Source organism: Charadrius vociferus, unplaced genomic scaffold, assembly GCF_000708025.1.
Source record: "Charadrius vociferus isolate BGI_N301 unplaced genomic scaffold, ASM70802v2 scaffold14, whole genome shotgun sequence".
Classification (NCBI taxonomy): domain Eukaryota; kingdom Metazoa; phylum Chordata; class Aves; order Charadriiformes; family Charadriidae; genus Charadrius; species Charadrius vociferus.
The window spans coordinates 11,000,374-11,021,874 of NW_009648876.1; the positions used below are offsets into that span (position 1 = coordinate 11,000,374).

At 39.4% G+C, this 21,501-nt stretch overlaps 2 protein-coding genes across 2 annotated transcripts in view; one reads left to right on the forward strand and one right to left on the reverse strand.

Annotated features, from left to right (window-relative positions):
* The window catches only part of SLIRP (SRA stem-loop interacting RNA binding protein), a 4,981-nt gene extending 1,221 nt beyond the window's left edge, over positions 1-3,760 (forward strand). Inside the window, exons 2-3 of the mRNA XM_009887056.1 lie at positions 1,680-1,787; positions 3,701-3,760. Coding sequence (XP_009885358.1) covers positions 1,680-1,787; positions 3,701-3,760 — 168 coding nt within the window. The remainder of the gene's footprint in view (positions 1-1,679; positions 1,788-3,700) is intronic.
* Positions 3,758-20,646, reverse strand: SNW1 (SNW domain containing 1). Its single transcript, XM_009887057.1, has 13 exons — positions 20,473-20,646; positions 17,835-17,996; positions 12,479-12,574; positions 12,280-12,386; positions 11,349-11,453; positions 11,186-11,255; positions 10,418-10,483; positions 9,023-9,139; positions 8,531-8,672; positions 6,719-6,815; positions 5,794-5,911; positions 4,601-4,764; positions 3,758-4,520 (listed from the first exon to the last, which is right to left on the reverse strand). Exons 1-13 carry the CDS (start codon positions 20,644-20,646, stop codon positions 4,316-4,318), a joined length of 1,623 nt encoding a protein of 540 aa, XP_009885359.1. The 3' UTR covers positions 3,758-4,315.
* Positions 20,647-21,501: the final 855 nt, after the last annotated feature.

Sequence of the window (21,501 nt, forward strand, 5' to 3'; positions counted from 1 at the left end):
GTGCTCGCCGGGCCCCGGCAGGGTCGGTCCTGCCCCCGGGGCCCTGCCCCGAGGCTGGTGTCCGTCCGTGTCGTGTCCGTCCCGCCCCGCTCCCTCGGACCTGCTTTCTGGAAGTCTCTTGTACTCTAGTCAGGTTTTCGGTGTTCTCCGCCCATATTCCCTTCTGCCAGTGGGTGCCGCCGCCTGTCTGCGAGCTGTAGGCCCCTTTGAAGCTTAGTGGTTTCCATTGGCTTTGAAAGAGCTTTGGAGAGCACATCACTCAGACCCTGTTGATGCTGCCACTTCTGAATAATTGACCTAAAAGTGCTCTGAGCTTCTCTATCATCCTGTTTTCTTTCTTCTGGCAGAGAATAAAGTTTTTGTGTGCCTGGGCTCACTGGCCTAAAAAAATCTAAAGGTGTGGATGTGAACTTACGGTCTCTTCCTACGGTGGGTTCATACCGCATCCAGAGTGTGGAGCTAACACAAAAACCACAACCTCTTTAGGATGCTCCCAAGCTGGTTGTTTACCTTCTGAGCCCCTAGGTCAGCGATAATAGTATCTAGTGCAGTTTCTTAGAGATGAACAGTCAAAAAGTCTTCCTTTCCCACTCTGTTGTGGTCATTGCTGAAGGAGTAGAGGTTCTCCTGCCTGATCCTGTTTCTCCATGTCTATTAAATTAAGCTCAACGTGTAGTGAACTCCAGTTAGCGAGCTGATGGGTTCACTATCAATTGAGGACTAGTTTGGAAATGGAGAAAGATAGTTTGGTTATTTCTGAACACCAAAGCTTAGGTGTCTGCCTGCCACGTGCTGTTCCTTGGGCCTTGCTTCATTGCGAAGGCTGGCAGCTTACTGTAAACCTGCCTCCATCACTGATTAAAGCTGAACTGATGCACGTGTGTATGTTTTGATTCAGTGATTACTTTAGGAGCGTTCATTAATGCTTAAAACTGCCAGAGGTACAAAACTCTGCCAGCAGCATAAGACACCCTAATTAAGACATCACTAGGATACTTAGTGAAACCGGGCAGTGTGACTACATACAGTACCTTGTGGGTGAAAACTTCACTGGTGTTTGGAGGTGCTGCCAGTCATGCCTGATGATTACTGCATTCACTGGCAGAGCTGTTGTCAACTCTGATGGGGATCAGAGTTGGAATCCTAGATTTTCTGCATTTTTTCCTCTTTATTGACAGCTTTTTTTTTCTGACTGGCAAATTATTCTTAAAAGTAACTTTTTTTCTTTTCAGTACAGTTAGTGCTTGTCATCTCAAATTGCCGCCTGCTTTCCTAGGGTCTTAAGCAGCTGCTTTATCTTGCCGAATGCTTTTCAAGTACTGTGGCAGGCTTATTTTCAAATCAGGCAACCATTTAAATGTCAGTTCTGTTGTGACTGGCTTAATAGTAGATAACTACTGCAGTTTGAAACAACCAGCTATGTATTATTCCAGTCTTCAACTATAACTTAAAATCTTAAAATTTTTTAATGATTGCAGGACCCAAATTGAGAGAAAGGGATGCAGAACAGCCTCTGCTAGGCCCCCGCATGCTGTCAATGAGTAAATGTCTTGAAGTGTGAGAAAGGTTTCTGAAACAGCAAGTTTCCTTAACTTGAATACCTGTAGAAAGTTTTTTAACAGCCTATGTGAATATTTTCTACCGTAATTGGATTTTATTTTTTTAAAACTGCTACCTAGGACAAAGATACAGGCTTTCACAGACGTTATTGCTGGATTAAATTCTCAACTCCACAAGATGTGCAGAATGTGTTTCAGAAGGACTCCCACATACTTGAAGGTGCCAAGGTAATGTGCTAATTCCTTTAATGAAGTAATGAGTTGAGCTCTTTAATTCTGCCTTTGGTTGGACACAGTAACACCAAAATACTGTGATACTTGTTCCAGGTGTGATTAAGCATTTTGCCACTTGCTGTGCTTTTAATGTTTTTTAAATCATTAACACTCTTGTTTATTCCCCCCCTCCCAGCTTAACTAGTTAGGGTCCAAGATCATATTGATACCACAGAGATCAAAACCTCCTACTATGCTAAGCTAAAGAAATATGAATGCAGTCAAGCTATGCAGAAACTGCCAGGCAACTAGTTATTATTTGTAATACAGGTTTCTGCAGGTGGATTCCAACATCTAATTTGGACGTTGATTGGCAGGAGGAAAATGACAAAGAAAGTAAAGCTCAGCTTTGAACTTTAGTGAAAATGTCTTTTTTTTTTTCTTCAGCTATTGTTTTGTACAGGAAAAATCAGCTGCCTGCTTTCGTATGTTCAAGACAACTTTAAATTAACTTTAGTGGAGTTTTTTTGGGTTTTTTTTTTTTTTAGTTAATGTCTCTAATGTTTTAAGTGTTAGTAAAGAAAAAAATAGGACACTTCAGCAATCTCAGTGCATTAGTGGATGGTATCCTGTTAAAAACCTTTGGTCTAGTACCCATACAAAGGTGTCTGTCATTGACAGGTCAGTTAGTGCCAGACAACTGTATCATCTAGCTTCACTGAAGCAAATAAATAGAGCAAAGAAATGGCTATCCCTCTGCTTTCAAAACATTTAGTATGCAGTGATGTTGACAGATAAGGGTAAAAGGGTAGTGAGTCAATGGCTGCCCATACGCATTAATAAATTAACAGGTCTCACGTCAAAATCATTAGAAACTTGCATCACTAAATAGGTGCACGTTACTAAGGGAATTTTCTTGTAGACTTAACGTGTGCTTCAGCTGACGTAGCTCCTCAGACCTAGTAGTACAGCGTGAAACCATGAGCAACAAGCAGGCTGGCACAACAGACATGATCAATTCATGTCTTTGAATAACTGATAGGAATTCTTCAATATCCTTCTGACAACTAGTTTCTTGTTTTGATACTTTCAATGCTAGGAGACAGTAAGAGTAAGATGAATTGGCAAGAGCCTTCAGGGATGCCATATGTCGATTGTGATAAAGTATTTTGCTTGACATAGTTCATACCACTGCAGAAGTCTTCATTGGCTGTGGTTACTTCAGTACCTATTGCTAAGGAGGGCTTGACCTGTGAGATACACCTGTGGTGCAAAAATGGAAGCCAAAATTAAGGAGCTGTTTTCTGACTTCAGTCTTAAACTGACAGGCCAAGCAATAGGCTGATCCCTTATAAATTGGGCTGAAAATAACTAGGATGTTATCTGTATGCAATTATCAAATAAGTACCAGCGATAGCATAGATGAGCATTTAGTGTCAATTTCTTGGAATTTACTTTGCTGCTTTTTATTCTTGAAGCTGTGCATTCCCATAACTGCCTTGGCTTTCAGAATTATACTCTCAGAAGAGGTGCAAGAGCTAAGACGCTGCTTTATAGTGAAATAAAAAGCAGAAGGCAGGCAGTAGTTAGCTTTCTTCACTTCTTCAAAAATGGAAGCTTCTCTAAAAGCAAAATACATGAGCGCTTCTCCCACTTTGTTCTAGGCTCAGTTTAGACAGTTACCTTCTATTAGTTCCACTTGAAAGCACAAGCTTTTAAGATGCATTTTGCCTGATAGGACTAGCAATTGCTGTGCAAATTATATTCAGCTTTCCCGTCGGGAGCTTAGCCTTTGTGGTTATGGCTTGTGAAACTGAACTGGCTGTAAACCCATCTTCCGCTTTCCATACGAATGTTTTAGAAGACCAGAAATGAAAAATATCAAACCTGCTTGCCTAACTAATTTGAATAATTGCCATTGTTTTCAGCTCGCTCTCAAACAGCAGCCCCGTAGAAGACACAGTCAAAGAAGGAATCAAAGTGAGTGAGCGGTGGAAGGAGGCTTTATTTCACTAAATGTAGAGAAACTAAAATAAAGATTACTGAGAAACTATGAATGAGTATTTGTTTTAAAACAGAATCCAGCTGTTTCCCCCTCCTTATTCAAATAAAACTGTATAGCCACACTAAAGAAACAGTGAATCATAAACTCCCTAGCATCCATTACAGCGTAAGACAATAATTACATACAGCAGGAAAGCTTTTAACAGATTAAGTAAAAGCTTTAGCTACCTACAAAAACTAAAGCTGTAGGAAGGGGCTCCATTCTTACCCTGAGATGCTGGGCAACAGGGAATCAGCAAAGTTGGAGCACTTGCTAAAGTGCTAAATTCCCTTGTGAAATGTTTCAAAGTGGTCTCCATTCCTCCACTCTCCAGGGGTAGCTGTCCTACGTAGAAGAATTAGTGTGTGTATATTTATCCACACGACTGGAGTTGTGAACTGCCGCATTAAAACACCATCCCCCTCTGATAATAAAAATGCTTTTTGCATGAAGTCCAAGCTTGTAGTCCATTTCTCTACCTCTCAAGGAGCAGAGGCATTTAGTCCTTCCTCCTCTTTTTGCTCTCATGCTCATGTTCTTTAGGGCGGCTACTATCCGATGGCCGTTTAGAACCACCATGTTGCTTAGCTTCTTCCAGAAACTTGTCCAAACCAAATGGATCTTCCTCAAATTGAACTGGTCCATCTCTGCCCCTCCCTCTGGTGTTACGGTCCGAGTTAGAAAACTCTTTATCAGGAACAAACCTGCAGGAGAAGATGTGATCATCAGTTGACTGTAACTTCAAAGTACTGATTAAGAATATTTCTTAACTTTATTTTCTTACCTATTGGTCTTTATTCGAGCCTCTAGATCGTCACCATACATATCCTTATCCACATTTTTACTTGGCCTGTAGATGTTTTGGGCCATATCCTTGCCACTTCTCCAAGGCTGGTCATAAACATTGTAAATTTCATCCTCTCCTCCAGCAAAGCCACTGTCCATACCCTGTGAAGAAAGAACAGCAGTGTAACAAAAATGAGCCTGCAAAACTTGAGGTAATTTATTTTAACATCAAGATACACTGATGGTGTCACACAGATACACAAAGATGGTATCGTGTGATTTACTATTGATTTCAAATGAGTTCAAGGACTTCATTAGGCTATGAGTGGTTTTGGGTCTGGGATTAAGGCCAGAAAATATGACACAATCATTACTACAAGCTTCGGTTGGGGCCAATTCTACTCTTCCAGAAAGCACCAGAAAGGATTACAGGCCATTCATATTTCAGAATAACGTCTCATTTCAGTCTGCCCTGCAAGTACAGCTGTCTATAACAGCCAAGTGCAACCATACAGAAGCATATATTATTTGGAATTTCTGGAAAACATGATTTAAGCTGACTGATCCAAATCACACAGAGGCTTATATAAACTGTGAAAGTAGAAGTGCCTGCTTGTTCTTCACTTTTGATTCATCAGCTTTTCCTTCTGCCTGCAAGTCTTTCATTGGAGATGTGAAAAAGAATGATTGACAAACTGCAGGTCTATTCAGGGACTTTCTGGAGGCTAATCTACTTTCTCATCTCCGAATAGTATAAAGTTCAGGGAAAATTAATGTTGCTGTTAACTATTTATATCTTCAGAAGGACGTTTAACATAAGCAATAATGGGAACAGAAAGTATTTACTTGCTTCTCTCAGAGCAAATTTCCCTTGCTCAGTCAGTACATTTGTACAACACAAGAAAATGGGGTCACTGCAGCTTGGAGGCAAAATAGCTTCTTTCTCCCCACTCCCCAGTGAGAAAAAAACACAACAAAATCATTTTAATCCAGTTACACATTCAGAATATTCCATTTTTCTTGCATCAGCTATGGATAAAGGAGACCTAATCAGTTATGTAGAGACTTCTTTCAGAGTGTATCCACACCAACCATGAGAATAGTGTCCCTTTACTATTCTAGCCATACCCACTAAGGAAGGATGAGCATGTTCTCACAGAAAGCTACACAGCCGTGAAAAGGTATTTTTACCTTGCTCTGGTTGAACAGCCTCTGGTCGTACTGGATTTCATTGGACGGCCTGGGGTTGGGTACCCCGAGGGCAATAACTTCACTGATATCTCTGTTCTCATTTCTCTGCAGCTTTGACCTGAATTAAAAATTTTATTAGGTCAGTAAACCATATTTGTTGACATGCTCAACTGCAACCCGATCCTGTATTAGCTGCTAACAATGTGCCTCAGGAGCCAGATTTTGATGTTGCCCTTCCTTACTAGATAACGTTTAAAATTTGTCTCCTGGCAAAAGAAACATTTGGGGAAGTTATGTTCAGCTGGGCATTACATTCAAATTTGCTTCCCAGTATCTGCAATTTACATCAAGTTGACTTGGTCTAAAATGTTGTATTTATTTTTTACAAGAACCAGTGTAATTATATTCTGGGAAGGCCGAGCAAGCTAGTTGTAAGATATTAGAGATTTTAAGCCTCCAGAAACCATTCATGCTCAGAAATCTCACTGGCTTGGGCAAAGGCGATACGTCAGCCTACACTCATAAACCTAAGCTTACTTCAAATGAACAGCTCCAAGAAACAAAAGCATTAGTGATACTCTGGCCTCACTGAAGTTACAGGATCCAGATTCCAACCTTTGCTGTCAACATGTTATTTAAATGTAAATATACTGAAATTCTGCTAAAGAAAAACTCACGCAAAACCAAGACATCCCCCCTCCTTCATTCATCTGGAAAATTCTAAATTTAGAAGAGAGCACTGCAGTATGCTGACACAGTAATACCATTTCATAAAATGAATGAACAGTGCTTCATATCAGTGAATATCTCCACAAGGTAAAATTCGGGCACTCATATGAAGCAAAAGGAAGCCCAATGTAATAGTTTCCCTAGTGGGGAAGACAATGCCAGTACAGGCACTTTGTGACTTTCTTTTGTGACCCACCTTTTGTCAGGGGCTGCCCTTGAAAGATTTCTGTCATGCTGTCTCTCTTTGCGCCGGTCATGTCTGATTTCATCTCTTTCTCTAGCTTCTCCATCCTCTGAACAAATGCAAGATTGCTCATTATAGACAAATATTTGAAGTTTGAATTAAGTGTGCCACAGACATTGGCATAGTAATTCAATTCAGCATTCTTTTTACAAAAGAGAAGTGATCCATAGCACTATTTAAAATGTTACCCTTTAAACAAACTGAACACCTGGAAAATCACAGCTTTCTTATGCCACAACCAATTAACTGTCCTTGACAGGAGAGTTAAAGCCGATATATCCAACAACTACGTTTTCTCAACTTTTAAGAGCTTAGAATACTTGTCCATCTAGGAATTACATCCTAAAACACCTACAGATCATCATATCATACTTTTATCTCTTAAGTGTAAAAACGTCATTCAAACAAACAGGCATTTAAGTGCTTTGAAGAACATTCTGTGACTCAGTATCAGAGAATCACTCAGGCTGGGTGTTTGTAGTTCAACCCCCTGCTGAAAGCAGGATCAATGGTGAATTCAAACCAGGTTGCTCAGGGCTTTACCCTGACTCAGGTGGGGAAAACCTCTAAGGACAGAGATTGACAGCCTCCCTGGGCAACTTGTTCCACTCCTGCTTGTCCTCACGATGAAAATTTTTCTCCTTGCACGTAGTTGGAACCTCCTGCTTCAACTTTTGACCGCTCTCTCATTCTCCTACCACGCAGCTTAGTGAAGAGCTCTGAGGATCAACTTGTAGATACGGGAAAGCTCCCATTGTGTCCCTCCAAAGTCACATCTTCTCCTGGCAGAACAAGCTTCATTCTCTCACTATCTCCTGACTAGGCAGATACTGTAGGCCCCTGACCATTTTGATGGCCCTCCACCAAACTCACTTCGGTTTATAAAAGTCCATCTTGTACCTGGGGGGCCCATAACTGCACACAGTATTCCAGATGCAGTCTAATGGGTCACCAGTGAAAGGAAATCATTACTTCCCTTGACCTACTCGTTACACTCCTGTGGATGCAGCTTGATATGCTCTTAGCATTACTGCTGCCAGGGCACTCTGCTGGCTGACATTTAGTATATTATCCGCTAGGACTCTCAGGTCCTTTTCAACACAGTGGCTCTCTCTAGCCAGACAGTCTCCAGCCTGCTGGGAAGAGCTTAGTCCATCCCAGCTGCAGGATTTAGCATTATATGACCATATCCTCCACCTTTTAGAGAGATCATAACAGCTCTGTAAGTTCAGCATCTTCATCTTTGAGGTGTCATTTCAATCAAAACATAAGACCTATCACAATGGTTATGATTTAGTTAGGTTAGCAGATTTTGGGTGTAGTGGCAAGCAGAACTGCAAGTTCTGCAAGAGACAGAATACTGCATTTACCATCTTTGAAAAGTTAAAGATGGTTTAGTTCTTGTAAACAAAGTTGCTCTTCATCTGCAACAAGCTTTTTCTAACAAAAAAGATAAATTAGTTTAGAACAGTCCATGAAAGCCATTACTTGCACTGATCCATTAACAACTCTGAAATTCTCAACAACGTCCTAAACCTGTACAGACTGACATACTGCTGTGAGGTTCAAATCCAGATCCCATCAAACCAGCCAATGAATTAACAAACTTATTGGCTGATCAAGTAAAGAAGCGAAGAATAGATGTCAGGCATAGAAATTACAATTGATATTTAGGTATTATTTTTTCTCAGGTTGTTTATCCAAACCCACACTTCAGAGAGTGCTAAGAAAAACCATAGCATCTTAATAATTTAAGAAATGTACCTTTTTCAACATGGGTTTTGATCCCTGCTCTTCTCTCCCTGGCTTTCTGAGCCATTTCTCGGAGCTTTTCCTCATGTTTCTCCTTTTCTTTCTGAGCCATCTTCCTCTCCACCTGGGCACGCATCTCTACTGCCTCACGGGCCTGCACACATAAGACAAAGTTAAAGAGAGAGAAAGACCTGGGATGCAAGCAAATCTTCTGTCATGGAGTCATCCAGTAAACAGGGCAGGAATCAAGCCACAAAGATGGAATTCAAAGCCAGACAGCCACAGCAATTAGAGCTGAGAAACAAGACCCATGACTTCCAGTAATTTAACCCACACTGAGCCACTGATTCAAAGGCATTGGGGATAAGATCTCTGTTTTATGTTAGCCAAGAAGCAGGACAAATCAAAAAGTTATAGCCTATTCACAGCTGATTTTCCCAAGGAAATAAACATATGAAGAAGGTAAAACTACATGGAACAAAACAGTTTAAACAACCACCTGACCTTTCTGTCAGCTATATAGAGAGCCTCAGCAAGCTTGGCAAAGTTTTCATTAATATGAACAGTCTGCAATCCTCTGCCATCCGCAGCCAGACGCTTATCTAACGGAATGGTGTAACCCTAGAGTTGAAACAGAGAGGCAGTTAATCACAGAAACTAACTTATTTGTAATAACAAACCTTACTGCATTTATTTTGTAGGAAAACAAAAACATACCCAAAACTCATAGCCCATCATTAATACGCCTCAATGGACCTTCTTTATACATGCTTCAAATTCATTCCACGTAATACTAAGCTTCACTCGAATTCCATACTCCCCCCAAATGCGAATCACAATTTCCCTTCAAGTTACATCTGAGTACAAACGACAATTTTTGGTCAATAAGGTCCACTCTTTGCTTTAAGAACTAGATCACAGCTTTCTCAGCCTCAAAGCTGTTTTACCATTTGTGCTTAAAAATTGTTTTCCCTAAACTGTTTTCATATCTGTTAAGATGCTAGCTGATTCAAAATGAGAAAGTAAGTGGCAAGGGCTGCCAGCAAGAGACACTAAATGCTAATTTTGCTTTCAAAAGCTGAAACCTAAAATTATTTATAGATGATATTTTAAGATTATTTAGCGAGCTCCACAAAATTTTTGCTTTGGTTTTAGCATCTGTAACCTAAAATTTGATCTACTAATTAGCATCAGTCCCAGTTATACAGCTGTGCTGGGGTAGAAAAAATAAGTAACATCCAAACATGCAGCTTTTCCTTCCTCCATTTGAAGAGGCTGCCTCACGACAACAGCTTGCTAAGTTTGAAAACGATTAGACCAGTTACTGCAGCAAATTATAAATTATCCCTTCTCTCTGAACATAAACTTCCTGGCTGATAAAACTCAAAAGGGACAGGAGACACCTACTCAAACAAGGAATAAAAATAGCTAAGCTAACCAGTGATGAAAATTAGTTAGTGAAAGAATGCAACAAGGAGAACTTTCCAAAAATTTGGACTGCAGCATTGAAAAGAAATATGCTTGGTTTTCTATAAATTATCCTTTCCTTTTTCAGTTTAGATGGCTTTACTCTGTGAGCTCCAGGGACTTTGGTTTCAGATTCCACATACCGCACTATTATGGGGATTTTAACTAATGCCGATTTTCCTCTCAAAATGCATAATCTCTGCCATGAAGTAATATGTTCTCTCTCAGTTCTATACTCCTGTCAATTTGACAACCCTTATATGCCAAAGAGATAAAAACTGAATTGTACAATCATTTGTTCTCCATGCTGGAAGCAGCCAGTTTACCTAACTCTAGAGGTTTAAAACCAGTATTATTCAAGCTTAAATCATTCACAGAAGTCTCCCAGCACAGTACAACATTAGAAAGCTGAATTTATGACAACTTAATTACCTTTGCATTTTTCCAGTTTGAAATGCATGGAGGAATTTTCCACTCTTGCTGCTCTTTCACAGTCATCTGATTTAAGAGAAGAAGCAAAGTCATCTTTAGATTTACAGCAAAAGGAAATACTGTTTTCTTTCTCAAAGGTAGCTATGAAACTAGTGAAATAAATTAAAATCACAAAGTTCAGGACATTACTACAAAAAACCCTTCTTCTCAGCAGCAATATGTTCATTTCTGCACAGTACCTTTGCCAACATTGAATAAAGTCACGACAGCTTTTCAGCCATCCTCTTAAAACTTTCATCACACAGGCCAGAACTCACAGCCAGCTTGTTAAACATTTACACACTTAATAGCAGTTCAAGCTGTAGGAAACTGATGAACCACCACTACGCTCATCTCCCAGAAGGAGCTAATCCTTACTAACACAAGTGAGCATTATTAAGTCTTAGTTTAATAGAGTTGTGTAAAAGCAGCATCAGTGTACCAAGGCTAAAGCCTCAGTCAACAAATCTATGCCATGAACAACTCCAGCAACACAGCCCTGCATAAGATTTCCATACAGGAAATCTACTAAATCTTTGACAAGGTACACAAAGAGAGCTACTTTCAGAACTGCCCAAACTAACAAACAAAGAAGACTGCACCGGGCCCCAAGTTTATTGCTTAACATCACATCAAAAGAAAGCGAAGGTGCACAGAAGCGAACTAGATCAGTGGAATTTGTGAAGTCATCTAGAATTCAAAACGGAGAACAGCTATGGCATTTCATACCTTTCTACTAGGAGAATGCATTACAGGTGCTGGAGGAGAAGGCGGTCCACGTGGAATCTTCTTGTTGATTCTGAACAATTAAGAAAACAATTACAATCAGCATGTTGTATGGAACTACACTTCAGAATCTTCTATTTGCCATGAACAAGTTTTGAATAGTTACTTGAATCTTGGAGGCTCCATAGGGTCCTTCTGCATTTCCACCATCCGAATAACTCTCTGTTTTGCTCCAGAGTTGAAGGCAACGCCTTGCTGAGATGGTGTGTACCTGAATAAAATAATCAAAGCACTCAGTTCTCTGCACACAGCTAGATATTCATTGCCCACCTCCATTTTTACTCATTTCACTGCTCTAACTGAATTTTCATTTTATCCACACCAGTTTAAGACTTTTCCGCTGTGAATGCCAAGAGCAGTTAACTGCACAGAGGATACTGGACTGAATGCAGAGAATCAATTACACCAGCAGAACGTATCTTCCCAGGGCTATATTCTCCTGTTTCAACCAAGACTCTGAAGTAGAAGAAAGGAACTAACAGAGTACACAGAGCACGTCACAATACTCTTTACCTATGTCTGTGAATCCCTAGTGACTACTTACTGGTTATTACGAACCTCTTCACGTACTTTTTTCAGAATTCACCTTAGGCCAAGTCTAACCCTGCCTTGGAATTTTCCTGCGTTTGCAGCAGAAAATCATCATAAATGAGTACCATCCTCCTAGTAAATTGAATTGCTCATTTTATATGAAGGAAGAACTTTGTTACATGCCTCCCCTTGGCTTGAAACTCCCCGTAAAGATTCTGTTTTCAAGGCAACATCATTAATAGTGCTCCCTGACAAATCTGTATTTTGCTGCTAAAACAATAACCCCTCCACAAAGTGCCACAACACGTGACATGTTAAGACATATTTCAACACACTTCAAATCAGGTTATTCATCAATGGGTTAATTCAAAATACTTAAGCCAGTTTCATCTTGCTTCCAGAAGAACAGAATTCAAGAGGAATTTCTGTTCTCAAAAATTCAAGGAATATCGCAACTTTAATCAATTTTATATATAACGTCTTAAACACACACCAGCACTACGTACCGAATGTACTGTGCAGGAGCTAGTTTGTCAGCTGCTCGAACCGGCATGGCTGCTGCAACTTTTTGGGAGACCGATTTCTCCAAGGCTGCTCTTGTCTTCTCTGTTATCTGAAGACAAAAATACCACAGGATGCATCTCATCACATATGTAAGACATACAGTATACTACTGATAACTAGGTACATCAGTGCATATAATACCTCTCTAATTGCTTCCTCGTCCGGTCTTTGCAGTTCAGGATCATCCACATTCATGACCTCTTTTGGCACAAGATCTGTGTATTTGCTATAAATAACCTGTAAGACATATTTTATTAGCGCTAGTATACAGGAATAAGCATACATATATCAAAGGAAATATTCTGGCCTAGATTATACTTTAGGTACTAATGAAAACTGTGTACACCTCTAAATGCATTACAATAACATATTTTTCAATGACTCCCATAGAACAAAAGAATATACTCTGAACCCCATTTTACAAGTGGAATAATCAATGAAAAGCAATTTGATTACGTGCAATGATGTAAATCACTCTCAAAGCTGGGATTAGACACCAGTTTCCTGCTTCCTTTTCCTACTCTTTTCCTTTTTCAGGGTCCCCAAGACAGACAAAAAAAATCCACCTTTGTACTTCTGTTTTCAAGGATTACTTAAGGATTTGATACAAGTCTTTTCCAGCATCTGGATTGTTTTCATTTCATTGTATTTCCTATCTTCTCGAAAAAAATAAATGCTTGAGAAGTCTGTTCTTGACACTTTCCCTTATATAGGTACTTCAGTCCTCATACAACGTGCAGCTAGCTGTCACTAGCTTTAAGCCCCAATTTTAAATACAGGGAAAGAACACTATTACATGGCTACAGGGAAAAAAATGTATTGTATTGCATTAATGCTTCACATGTGTCCAACAAAATAACATCAGAAAGTCTTAGTTCAAAGGGTTAAAAGTCATTACAACTATTATTTCAAGTATATTATAAAGTGCATGTCCAACTATGAAACTGACTTTTAGCCTCACCATTAATTTGTCATACAAGAGCCATTTACTGCTTCTCAGCCTTCACTGCTAAATTTTTCATCCTCTGAATTAGTATAAATAATATCCTAGCTCCTCAGATGCTGAATGAAAGACAGCTGAAGAGCTGTGTTCCTCTAAGGTAATTAACTCTTAAGTCCAAGTGTCTTGCTGCATGAAGAACAAAGTATGCTGAATGAGCTCAGTGAATCTCAGAAGATAAAAAAAGAAAATAAAAAAGTCTAAAAAGTGCTCTAAAACGTACAGTACACTGAGGTACAAATGAGCTACACGAGCTATTTAAACCCTAAAGTATTGTATGTAAATAGCAAGCTGAATTAATATGGAAGAAATCCGTAATATACATTAAACTAGCCTGAAAACACACAAAAAAAATTTGTCTCCATCAAAAACTTCATACACTTGCATGTTTTAACTGGAATCCTTTTTTGAGGTGATCTAGACGGGCAGGTAAAAAGATGTTGCACTGTGTTGTTTTTCTAGATGTTTACCTTATTTTAACAGTAATGTTGACACATTTTATTAATCTAAGATAAAGAGGAGACTGGGTTTGTTTGATATTGTAGTATCTCTATCCACTACCATTTCTCATCTATGAAATTTAAAAGGAAGCACCAGCCTGTGTTTCAGATATTTCATTTTGATTGCTACTGAAAAGCAGAATCTCCTTCTAGGCAGAAACGAAATGCTCAATTTTTGATACAGCTACATGATTCCCTCTCTGGCTGGGGCAGCGTTAACAGGCAGCAAATAGAAAACCACATGCCACTGCCATCAGAAAGAGAAAAATCTTACCTAACTAGTTGTGCTTATAGTAGGATTTAGACATCAATCACATTCAGAGTTCCACAAGACACCTGATAGACGCAAATTTCTTTATTTTTAACATACAAATCTCTCCCCTTGACATATTTTATTCTATATATCCAGAATAGCCCTGTACAGCACTCACCAATCCTATGTATAAATCAAGAAGCTACAATCAAGCACCTTCCTTGTCAAAGAATGGTTTCTCCACATGAAGCATATAACATTTTAGAAGTCATTACAATTACCTGGTTGTAAGCCTGACATACACACTAGAGAAAAAGCTGGCGATAAGCTCTCAAACCCAGCTCTACCACAAAGGTAAACACATTATGAGTAAAGAGTACTTTTGATTATTTTTGTTATATTGATTAGAGAACCTTGATCAAGAGAACCTTGATCTAACCACCCCAAATGACAGGAGTTCCTTCAACAATGGAACTACTCTCTTGTAAATGCTTCAACTGAATTCACAATCTTGAGAAAAAAAACTGTAGGCAAGATTTGTGGTTCTGCTTTTCTCCTTTAACATCTAAGCTGCAGCCTTAGGCCACCAAGAAGAAATCCAACTCCCACCCAGAAAAATCATCCTTGCCAGAAAAAAAGTAATGGACCTAATAGTTCCATTCCTTGATTTTACTCTCTTCTGTCTTAATAAAAACACAGGAAGCAATTATAGGTCCTTATTTTCCCAATAAGAGGACAGAGCATCAGTCTCATCAAAATATATTAATTATTGATGCATTATTTTAGCCTGGCTTTTAGTCATGCGAGTAGAGAAAGTATTGGAAGAATCTATAGCAGCACAAGACCTAACCACACGGCTAATGCTGGAAATCCTTCATCTGGACAACCAGACGGAACCCCATCCTTGAATCCATAAGGTCGTGCATCGAGGTTAGTCAACGTTATCCAGCATTTCCTGTCTAGCAGACTTTCTGCCAGCCCCCACCAGGAGGCCTGTCAGACTATCTCGTTTATGTCAGCATTTTTCAAGGAAAATTCTCTGAAGCAACAGATGCAAGAGAGATGAACCACTGCAACAGTAGAAACTGCTGACAAACCATCTAGATATAGGGTCTGGGTAATGGAACTGCTGCCTCTACAAGAAGGCAGAATACTAAATTCAACTTCAAAAAAATCCATAAGCTGTAGCAAAAGCAAAATTTGCTTCTTAACTCAGACCAAACAAGTAGCTCACAGAATAGGATCAGAAACTCATTTCTGGCAGGCTGCTAAGTATCTGTTTCAGTTAGCTCTAAGAATTAAGATTGCAGAAAAGTTTGAATTATGACTGCAGCTCTCAGTATAATGAGACTTCTGTATGTAATCCTACTGGCACTGTACTATCAGAAGTTCTCTCTTACAGAAAACATTCCACATTATTCAACTCAATATAGATCACTGAACAATTGCGCCCTATGACATTTTTGCCAATACATTCTCTCTCCTGAAAAAAAAAAACCACCCCAAAAAACCAACAACCAAGCAACAGTAGTTCTGCTACTTCCAGTGACATTGATTCAAATATCTAATTCTCCCCTAGTTTTACTCCCCCTTGAATCACAATACTTCATCTTTAGTCACAGCATTTACATACAGCTGGATGCAATCAGAATCAAGCTGACTCAGAAGGCAGAGCTTAGGGTTAGAAAACCCTAATTCCAGTTCTACACAGCCCAGTTTTGGGAAAGCCACACATCTCTTCCATCCTGGTAAGTATGGCTACAAAACGTGAACATTACTGCTTCATTATAGGTGCCATATGGAAAGTGAATGAATGCTGGTACAGATCTTCATGAATCAAATATGACAAATGTTAACAGGTTAAATTTAACTTTACCTGCTCTAAGAATTTTCCTAACTCTGAACCAAATAAGGCACAGCGAAAGATTAGTAATTTTTGCCTAAAGCCTGTGATCATTTCTAGTTCTTTTTCAAATATACTTAGATCCCAATCTGAACAGTTCTATTATGTGCAAGTTAAATCTGATCAGGTAGGTAAAGATGTATTTGACAAGTTCTAAAAATGAGGGTTTAACTACACTAACTTTATTTTTTTTTTTTTTTGCTTCTCATTTGCCCCTACAGTTTCCTCCAAACCAGTATGATTATTACTTCTTGTCTATTTATCCACTCCAAATTATTTTTTATGCTTTGGGATAAGTCAAATTTCTATTTAGTATAAAGTATCAAATATTTAGTCACAAAATTCTTCAAGTGTAATTAATATTTTAGCAGCTTCCTCTTGACAAATAATTCAAGAGACTACACAAAGTCTGAGGGAACCCCAGTGAAAGTTTCCTCAATAAAAATATTGCCACTGCTGTTGTTTCTGGTTAGTCTGGCTACTTTCTACTGCATGACAGCATGGAGTTTGATTTGAAATCTTTTTTTTCAAAGGTACTGCAGTAATTTATGACACACAGGACAAGGATGTACAACATGTGACACTTTTTTGACACTCAAGAGAGTATTAGTTAAATATAAAACCCTACTGGTATTATCATTCTGCAACTTCGGCAACTGTAGGATCAATTTAAAACACTGAAAAAAAATTATCTGTTTAAAAAATAAGATTTCCCCTGACATTCTTAGAATGCTCACCCTATTTTTTTTGAGAGGTAAAGTTCACCTTTTGTTTTTCTGTTTAGATAGGTTTTCTCCCTTCCTCATTTGCAGTAAGACACAGGGCATATTACATACCCATGAGCTTTTCAAGGCATCCTAAAGATGGAGAAGTCAAATTATTTTGAAAACTACTATTCATATCTATTAACTGAAACACCCCTTGCAGTTAACCCTCTTTTTAGATTTAATTTAGGTTACTCTAGTCTTTACTGGAGATGCTTGCTATAACAAGCATCTTGTCATACACTTGATCATGCCTCCACAGTTTTCCAGACCCCAACACCTCCTTAAAAGAATTAAAATTTTAATGTAGTCCACTTCGTTACATTTGAAAAGGCAGATGTAGATACTCCTCAAAGTGGACTTCGGAGACCCAAGTATCTGGTTTCCTCAATACTAGTTAGGACTTCAAGATAAAGTGTCATATCTTTATTTTCAGAAACGCTACTGTACACAGAAAATTGAAGTTGGTTCCCATTAAACTCGATGAGAATCTTGCCATCAATGAACTTAGCACAAGAATTTTGGAGTATAACTGCTGGCAACACTTTCTTGCTGCAATTAAAAAAAAAGGGGAAAAAAAAATAAAAAAAAAAAGAGCACCCAGCAATACTGAAAGCAGCCAGAAGCTTCAAATGTTAAATTGGTAAGCCACAAGGTGTAGTACTGTGAAAGCTAAACTGTGTTTTCTTTCACCCCCCACCCCCCCACTGAAATGCGGCTGTCTGTGATCAGGCCTGTTTTCAGCACCACTGAAATGTGGCTGTCTGTGATCAGGCCTGTTTTCAGTTTCTTGCCTTCATTTGAAAGCTAATGAAAGCTGCTAAACTATCAAGTAAGCTTTATGTAGAGACTCTCACCATTTTTGCCTTACCTTTTAATTACCTAACAAAGAAGATCACAGAGTGATCCCTGTCAAAATGCTCATGTTTGTCTGACATTATTTCAGTTCTTAAACTGTAAGAGAATAGAACGCAATCCATTTGGCTAATGCCAGACCAATGAGTTTAAGTATATGCAATGTGTACATACAACTTTTCCAGGTATACATGCCAGTCTACATATTTGAAGAAATATTACCTTGTCCTTTGATTGTCCTTGTCGAGCAATTGCATCATATTTTATTTTTCCTTCTGCATCCACCTGAACAGCCAAAGCATTGGACATTTTCTTCTTTCGGCCCATATCCAATGGATATTGGGCCACATGAATTTCTGGGAAAGCACCCCCATCTCCAAAATCCTACACAAAGGAAAAAGTAGTGAACGACTGAGTAACAAAAACATGATTATTATTTGCACGGGCAGGAAATGCAAGAGTGGATTGATTTTAACGTAATGAAACATTGCCAGAATGCTCTTAGCTGATTATTTTAGCTGGTAAGAGAGCAATGGACTAGAGAACTTACACTCATTAAAATAAAAGACACTGAAGTGCATAGACATCTTGCAGTAATTATTCCCTGTGCAGAGCAAGAGCCCATATCACTGACTAGAACGTGCAAGTACTACTATGCTACAGACAATACATGATTAAGTATTTAATTCACATGTGAGTTATTAATTAGAACTTCCAAAAATTACCTTCTGTAATAAAGCAACTGTGGAAATACTAAAATTACACGAGCAGCATTTTTAATGAAGATTTCCACTGGTTATTTGTCGCTTTTCACACCATAACGACGTGAAGAATTTAAAAAACCTTTCCACTCCTTTCGAAGCGTGTCGCTCATAGCTTTACAATGGCATGAATGCCAAGCTATCCCATTTCCTTACTTTGACATGTGAACACATTGAAAACTGGGCCAGCACCCAACAGCCCAATATCCTTAAAGTTTGTTTCCTCTCCTGTTCAATGTGTTGCTGTAAAAGCATTTAATGAACAGATAACCAAAAGACCTCTTAAAGCAGACCATGCTGACTCAGTAACACTGAGGATGCACAGAACTGGTACTATTCATAAAACAACTTCAGGCTACAGTTTCAAGTGCAATTCTTCAGAGTCAGCATTTGCTTAAAGCAGCACGAGCATCTCCCCCTCCCTCTGTTGCAATGGCAGTGCTTATGTGGAGTCTGGTAAGAAACCTGTTCTTGTTCTTCTTCAATCTGGTTCTTTAGGTAGCCTGATCTCCCTCTGTGTTCACCATGTGACCAAACGGTTAACACCAATGCCACCAGAGCATGGACTGAGGCTGGAATAAATGAACAGAACACTTCCTTCCAAAGAAGAACATGCTAATGCCATCCTAAAGTGCTCACTGAAATACAGCTTCAGGTATTTAAAGTCTTCCTCTGGATGTCCCACATTCATCAATTAGTTACAGAATCAGTGTTAAAGTATTAGCCAGAACAAAAGTCAGTCATTTCTCAAAATTTTTTGTATAACTCTCGATCTATTAAGAACAGATTTTGGTTTTTCCAATGATGGCATTCTGAGATCAGTGGACAAACATTATGCTTTGGAAACATTTATCACTCTTGAAGAATCTGCACGTTTATGAAGCAGAAAGGAGTCCTTAACAGTCTTTTTGAGATGTGCCTCACTTTGTTGCCCATTGATGCTGGAAACTCTTTGAAAACCTTCATCACCTGACTTCTTAAGAAGTTCTTTTGCTAACATTTAGAAAGAATAAGCACTAAAATAGTAACTTTAGTAATCAACAGTGTATGAAGGGAACCCTACATTGGGTATGATGAAGGTTTACTTTTTAACATCATATCATTTTTAAAATGCTGAACTTAAATAAAGGTATTTTATTTTAGGGAACCACTGGAACTACTATTTAAAGTCACCTTACCTAGCACTAATGGATCACCATAGTACAGTATTGGATCAATCTTTATAAAAATGGGACTCAAACATAGAAAGTAAGGCTGTTACTAGCTCAGGAAAGGATGGCATTTGGGGACAGTGCAGGATCACACATGAAATACTGTATCGAAACCTCAACAGCATGTCTTGTCCTGAGAGCACTGGCTTCTGACTCATAACAGCAGGTCTCAGATGTTATGTCAAGTAGCATTTCAAAATCTGCAAGGTTTTGTGGCTCACAGTGAGAAACTGTACTAAAACAGTTTTGTAATCAGAGCTATGCACCTGTATCTTCCCTTCTGCCTATCTACATTTCCAGTTGAAATTACGTTAAACTGGCAAGGATTACAGCCAAATACACACAACATTGTCCAAAACCCTTTTGCCAGTAACATACTTATACAATGAACACCTAACAAGTTTTTATGTTTTCCTTCCAAGTCTTAACAATTTTCTCCCCCACTAGCAGCTATCTTTTGTTACACTAAGAACAGAATACACATGATCGCTCTGTTCTCCAATATACATGTGTTCGCTTATTCCAGTTATAATCTGGAACGTGTATTTAACAAATAATGACAGCAGCACAATACAGATGTCTTTCTCAGAGGATCTTTGCCTTCACAGATTGTAAGATGACCACAGACCTATTTCCATATTACAATATAATAATCTCTGAAGGACAGAATCCTTATAACATCCTGTTTACCATTAAACATTTTCAGTCATCTGGTGACTAGAACAATTTCCCCCAACCCAAGAATATACCCATCTGTCTGGATGGAAATTCTGCATGTGGTAAGGCTTTGCACAACTCAAGATGCTCAAAGTTTATTTCTACTCCAGAAAATATACTTTTTTCCCCATTAAGCAGACACACTACTACAGTCTGAATTTAAATATCTACCTCTAGCACTCGTGGTATCCATCCTTTCCGGTACCCGTATGGGGGAGGTTCCCGTCGTGATGAGACTAGAGCAGTCTGCCTAGATCTTTGAGCTCTTGCTCTTTCTTCTAGTTCTAGCTGGTCTTGAGACAGCTGGGTTGGAGCTGGTAAAAAACTGCATATCCAAACAGCCATCAAAACAAACAGAGACATAAGAAGTTAATTCTGATAATTTCACTCAGTCACACTCAACCATGCTCGAGTCTACTACTAAATTATTACTTTCTCTGCAATCACTCTATGCAGATGACGAAACAATTTATGAAATTTGAGTATTGTAATCATAAACCTTAGTGCAGTAACTTCTGAGATTACAGGTGCAAAAGCAACGTGAGCTATCTTGGCATTCTGGAAGACCCCTATAAAATATGATGCTAAACTCATCCACATTCACATCTTGTTTGAACAGGAATGTATGACAATGCCCATTCTCCAACAGCAATGTCACATACTACTGTGTATTCTTTCTGCCACTACAGAGCAGAAAAAGAAAACGCGCCCTTAGTGCCAACGACTCCCCCTTCCTTTCTCTCAAAGCAAACGCCCACACAGAGATCTGTCAACAAACTCCCCCCTTAACGCCAGATACCTCCCGGCCAAAGGCAATTAGTCGAAGCGCAATTTCTTGACTTCTTATTTTTCAGCTCGTCTAGACTACGGGGCCCTTTTACGCGTTTTTTAAGGAAGCCTCCACCTCCGAGAAAGTCGGCGTTGCGGGGCAGCCGCGGAAGCTGCGCTCCTGAGCCTTGCGGGAGACGCGGCAGCTCGTTAACAAAGCCCTCTCACCCCCGCTCAGGGCAGGGAAACCCCCCCAAAAAACCCCACGGACCCGATCGCCCCCAGCCGAGGCGTTGGGGCTCCTTCGCCCCCCAGAAAACACGCGACGGAGGCAGAGCCCTCAACCAGCGGCAGTGCCAAACACCCCCTCCCGCCGGGGCAGGACAAAGCAGCCCAGGGAAGCTCCCCCAGCCCCGACCCAGCCCAGGCCGC

Excerpts from the sequence above, each read along its gene's own strand:
- SNW1 (XM_009887057.1), bottom strand. The coding sequence starts at position 20,646 with ATGGCTGTTTGGATATGCAGTTTTTTACCAGCTCCAACCCAGCTGTCT. Across the intron at positions 10,484-11,185 it reads TGCATTCTCCTAGTAGAAAG|ATGACTGTGAAAGAGCAGCA; the intron begins GTATGAAATGCC and ends CTCTTAAATCAG. Across the intron at positions 4,765-5,793 it reads GGCTGTTCAACCAGAGCAAG|GGTATGGACAGTGGCTTTGC; the intron begins GTAAAAATACCT and ends CTTTCTTCACAG.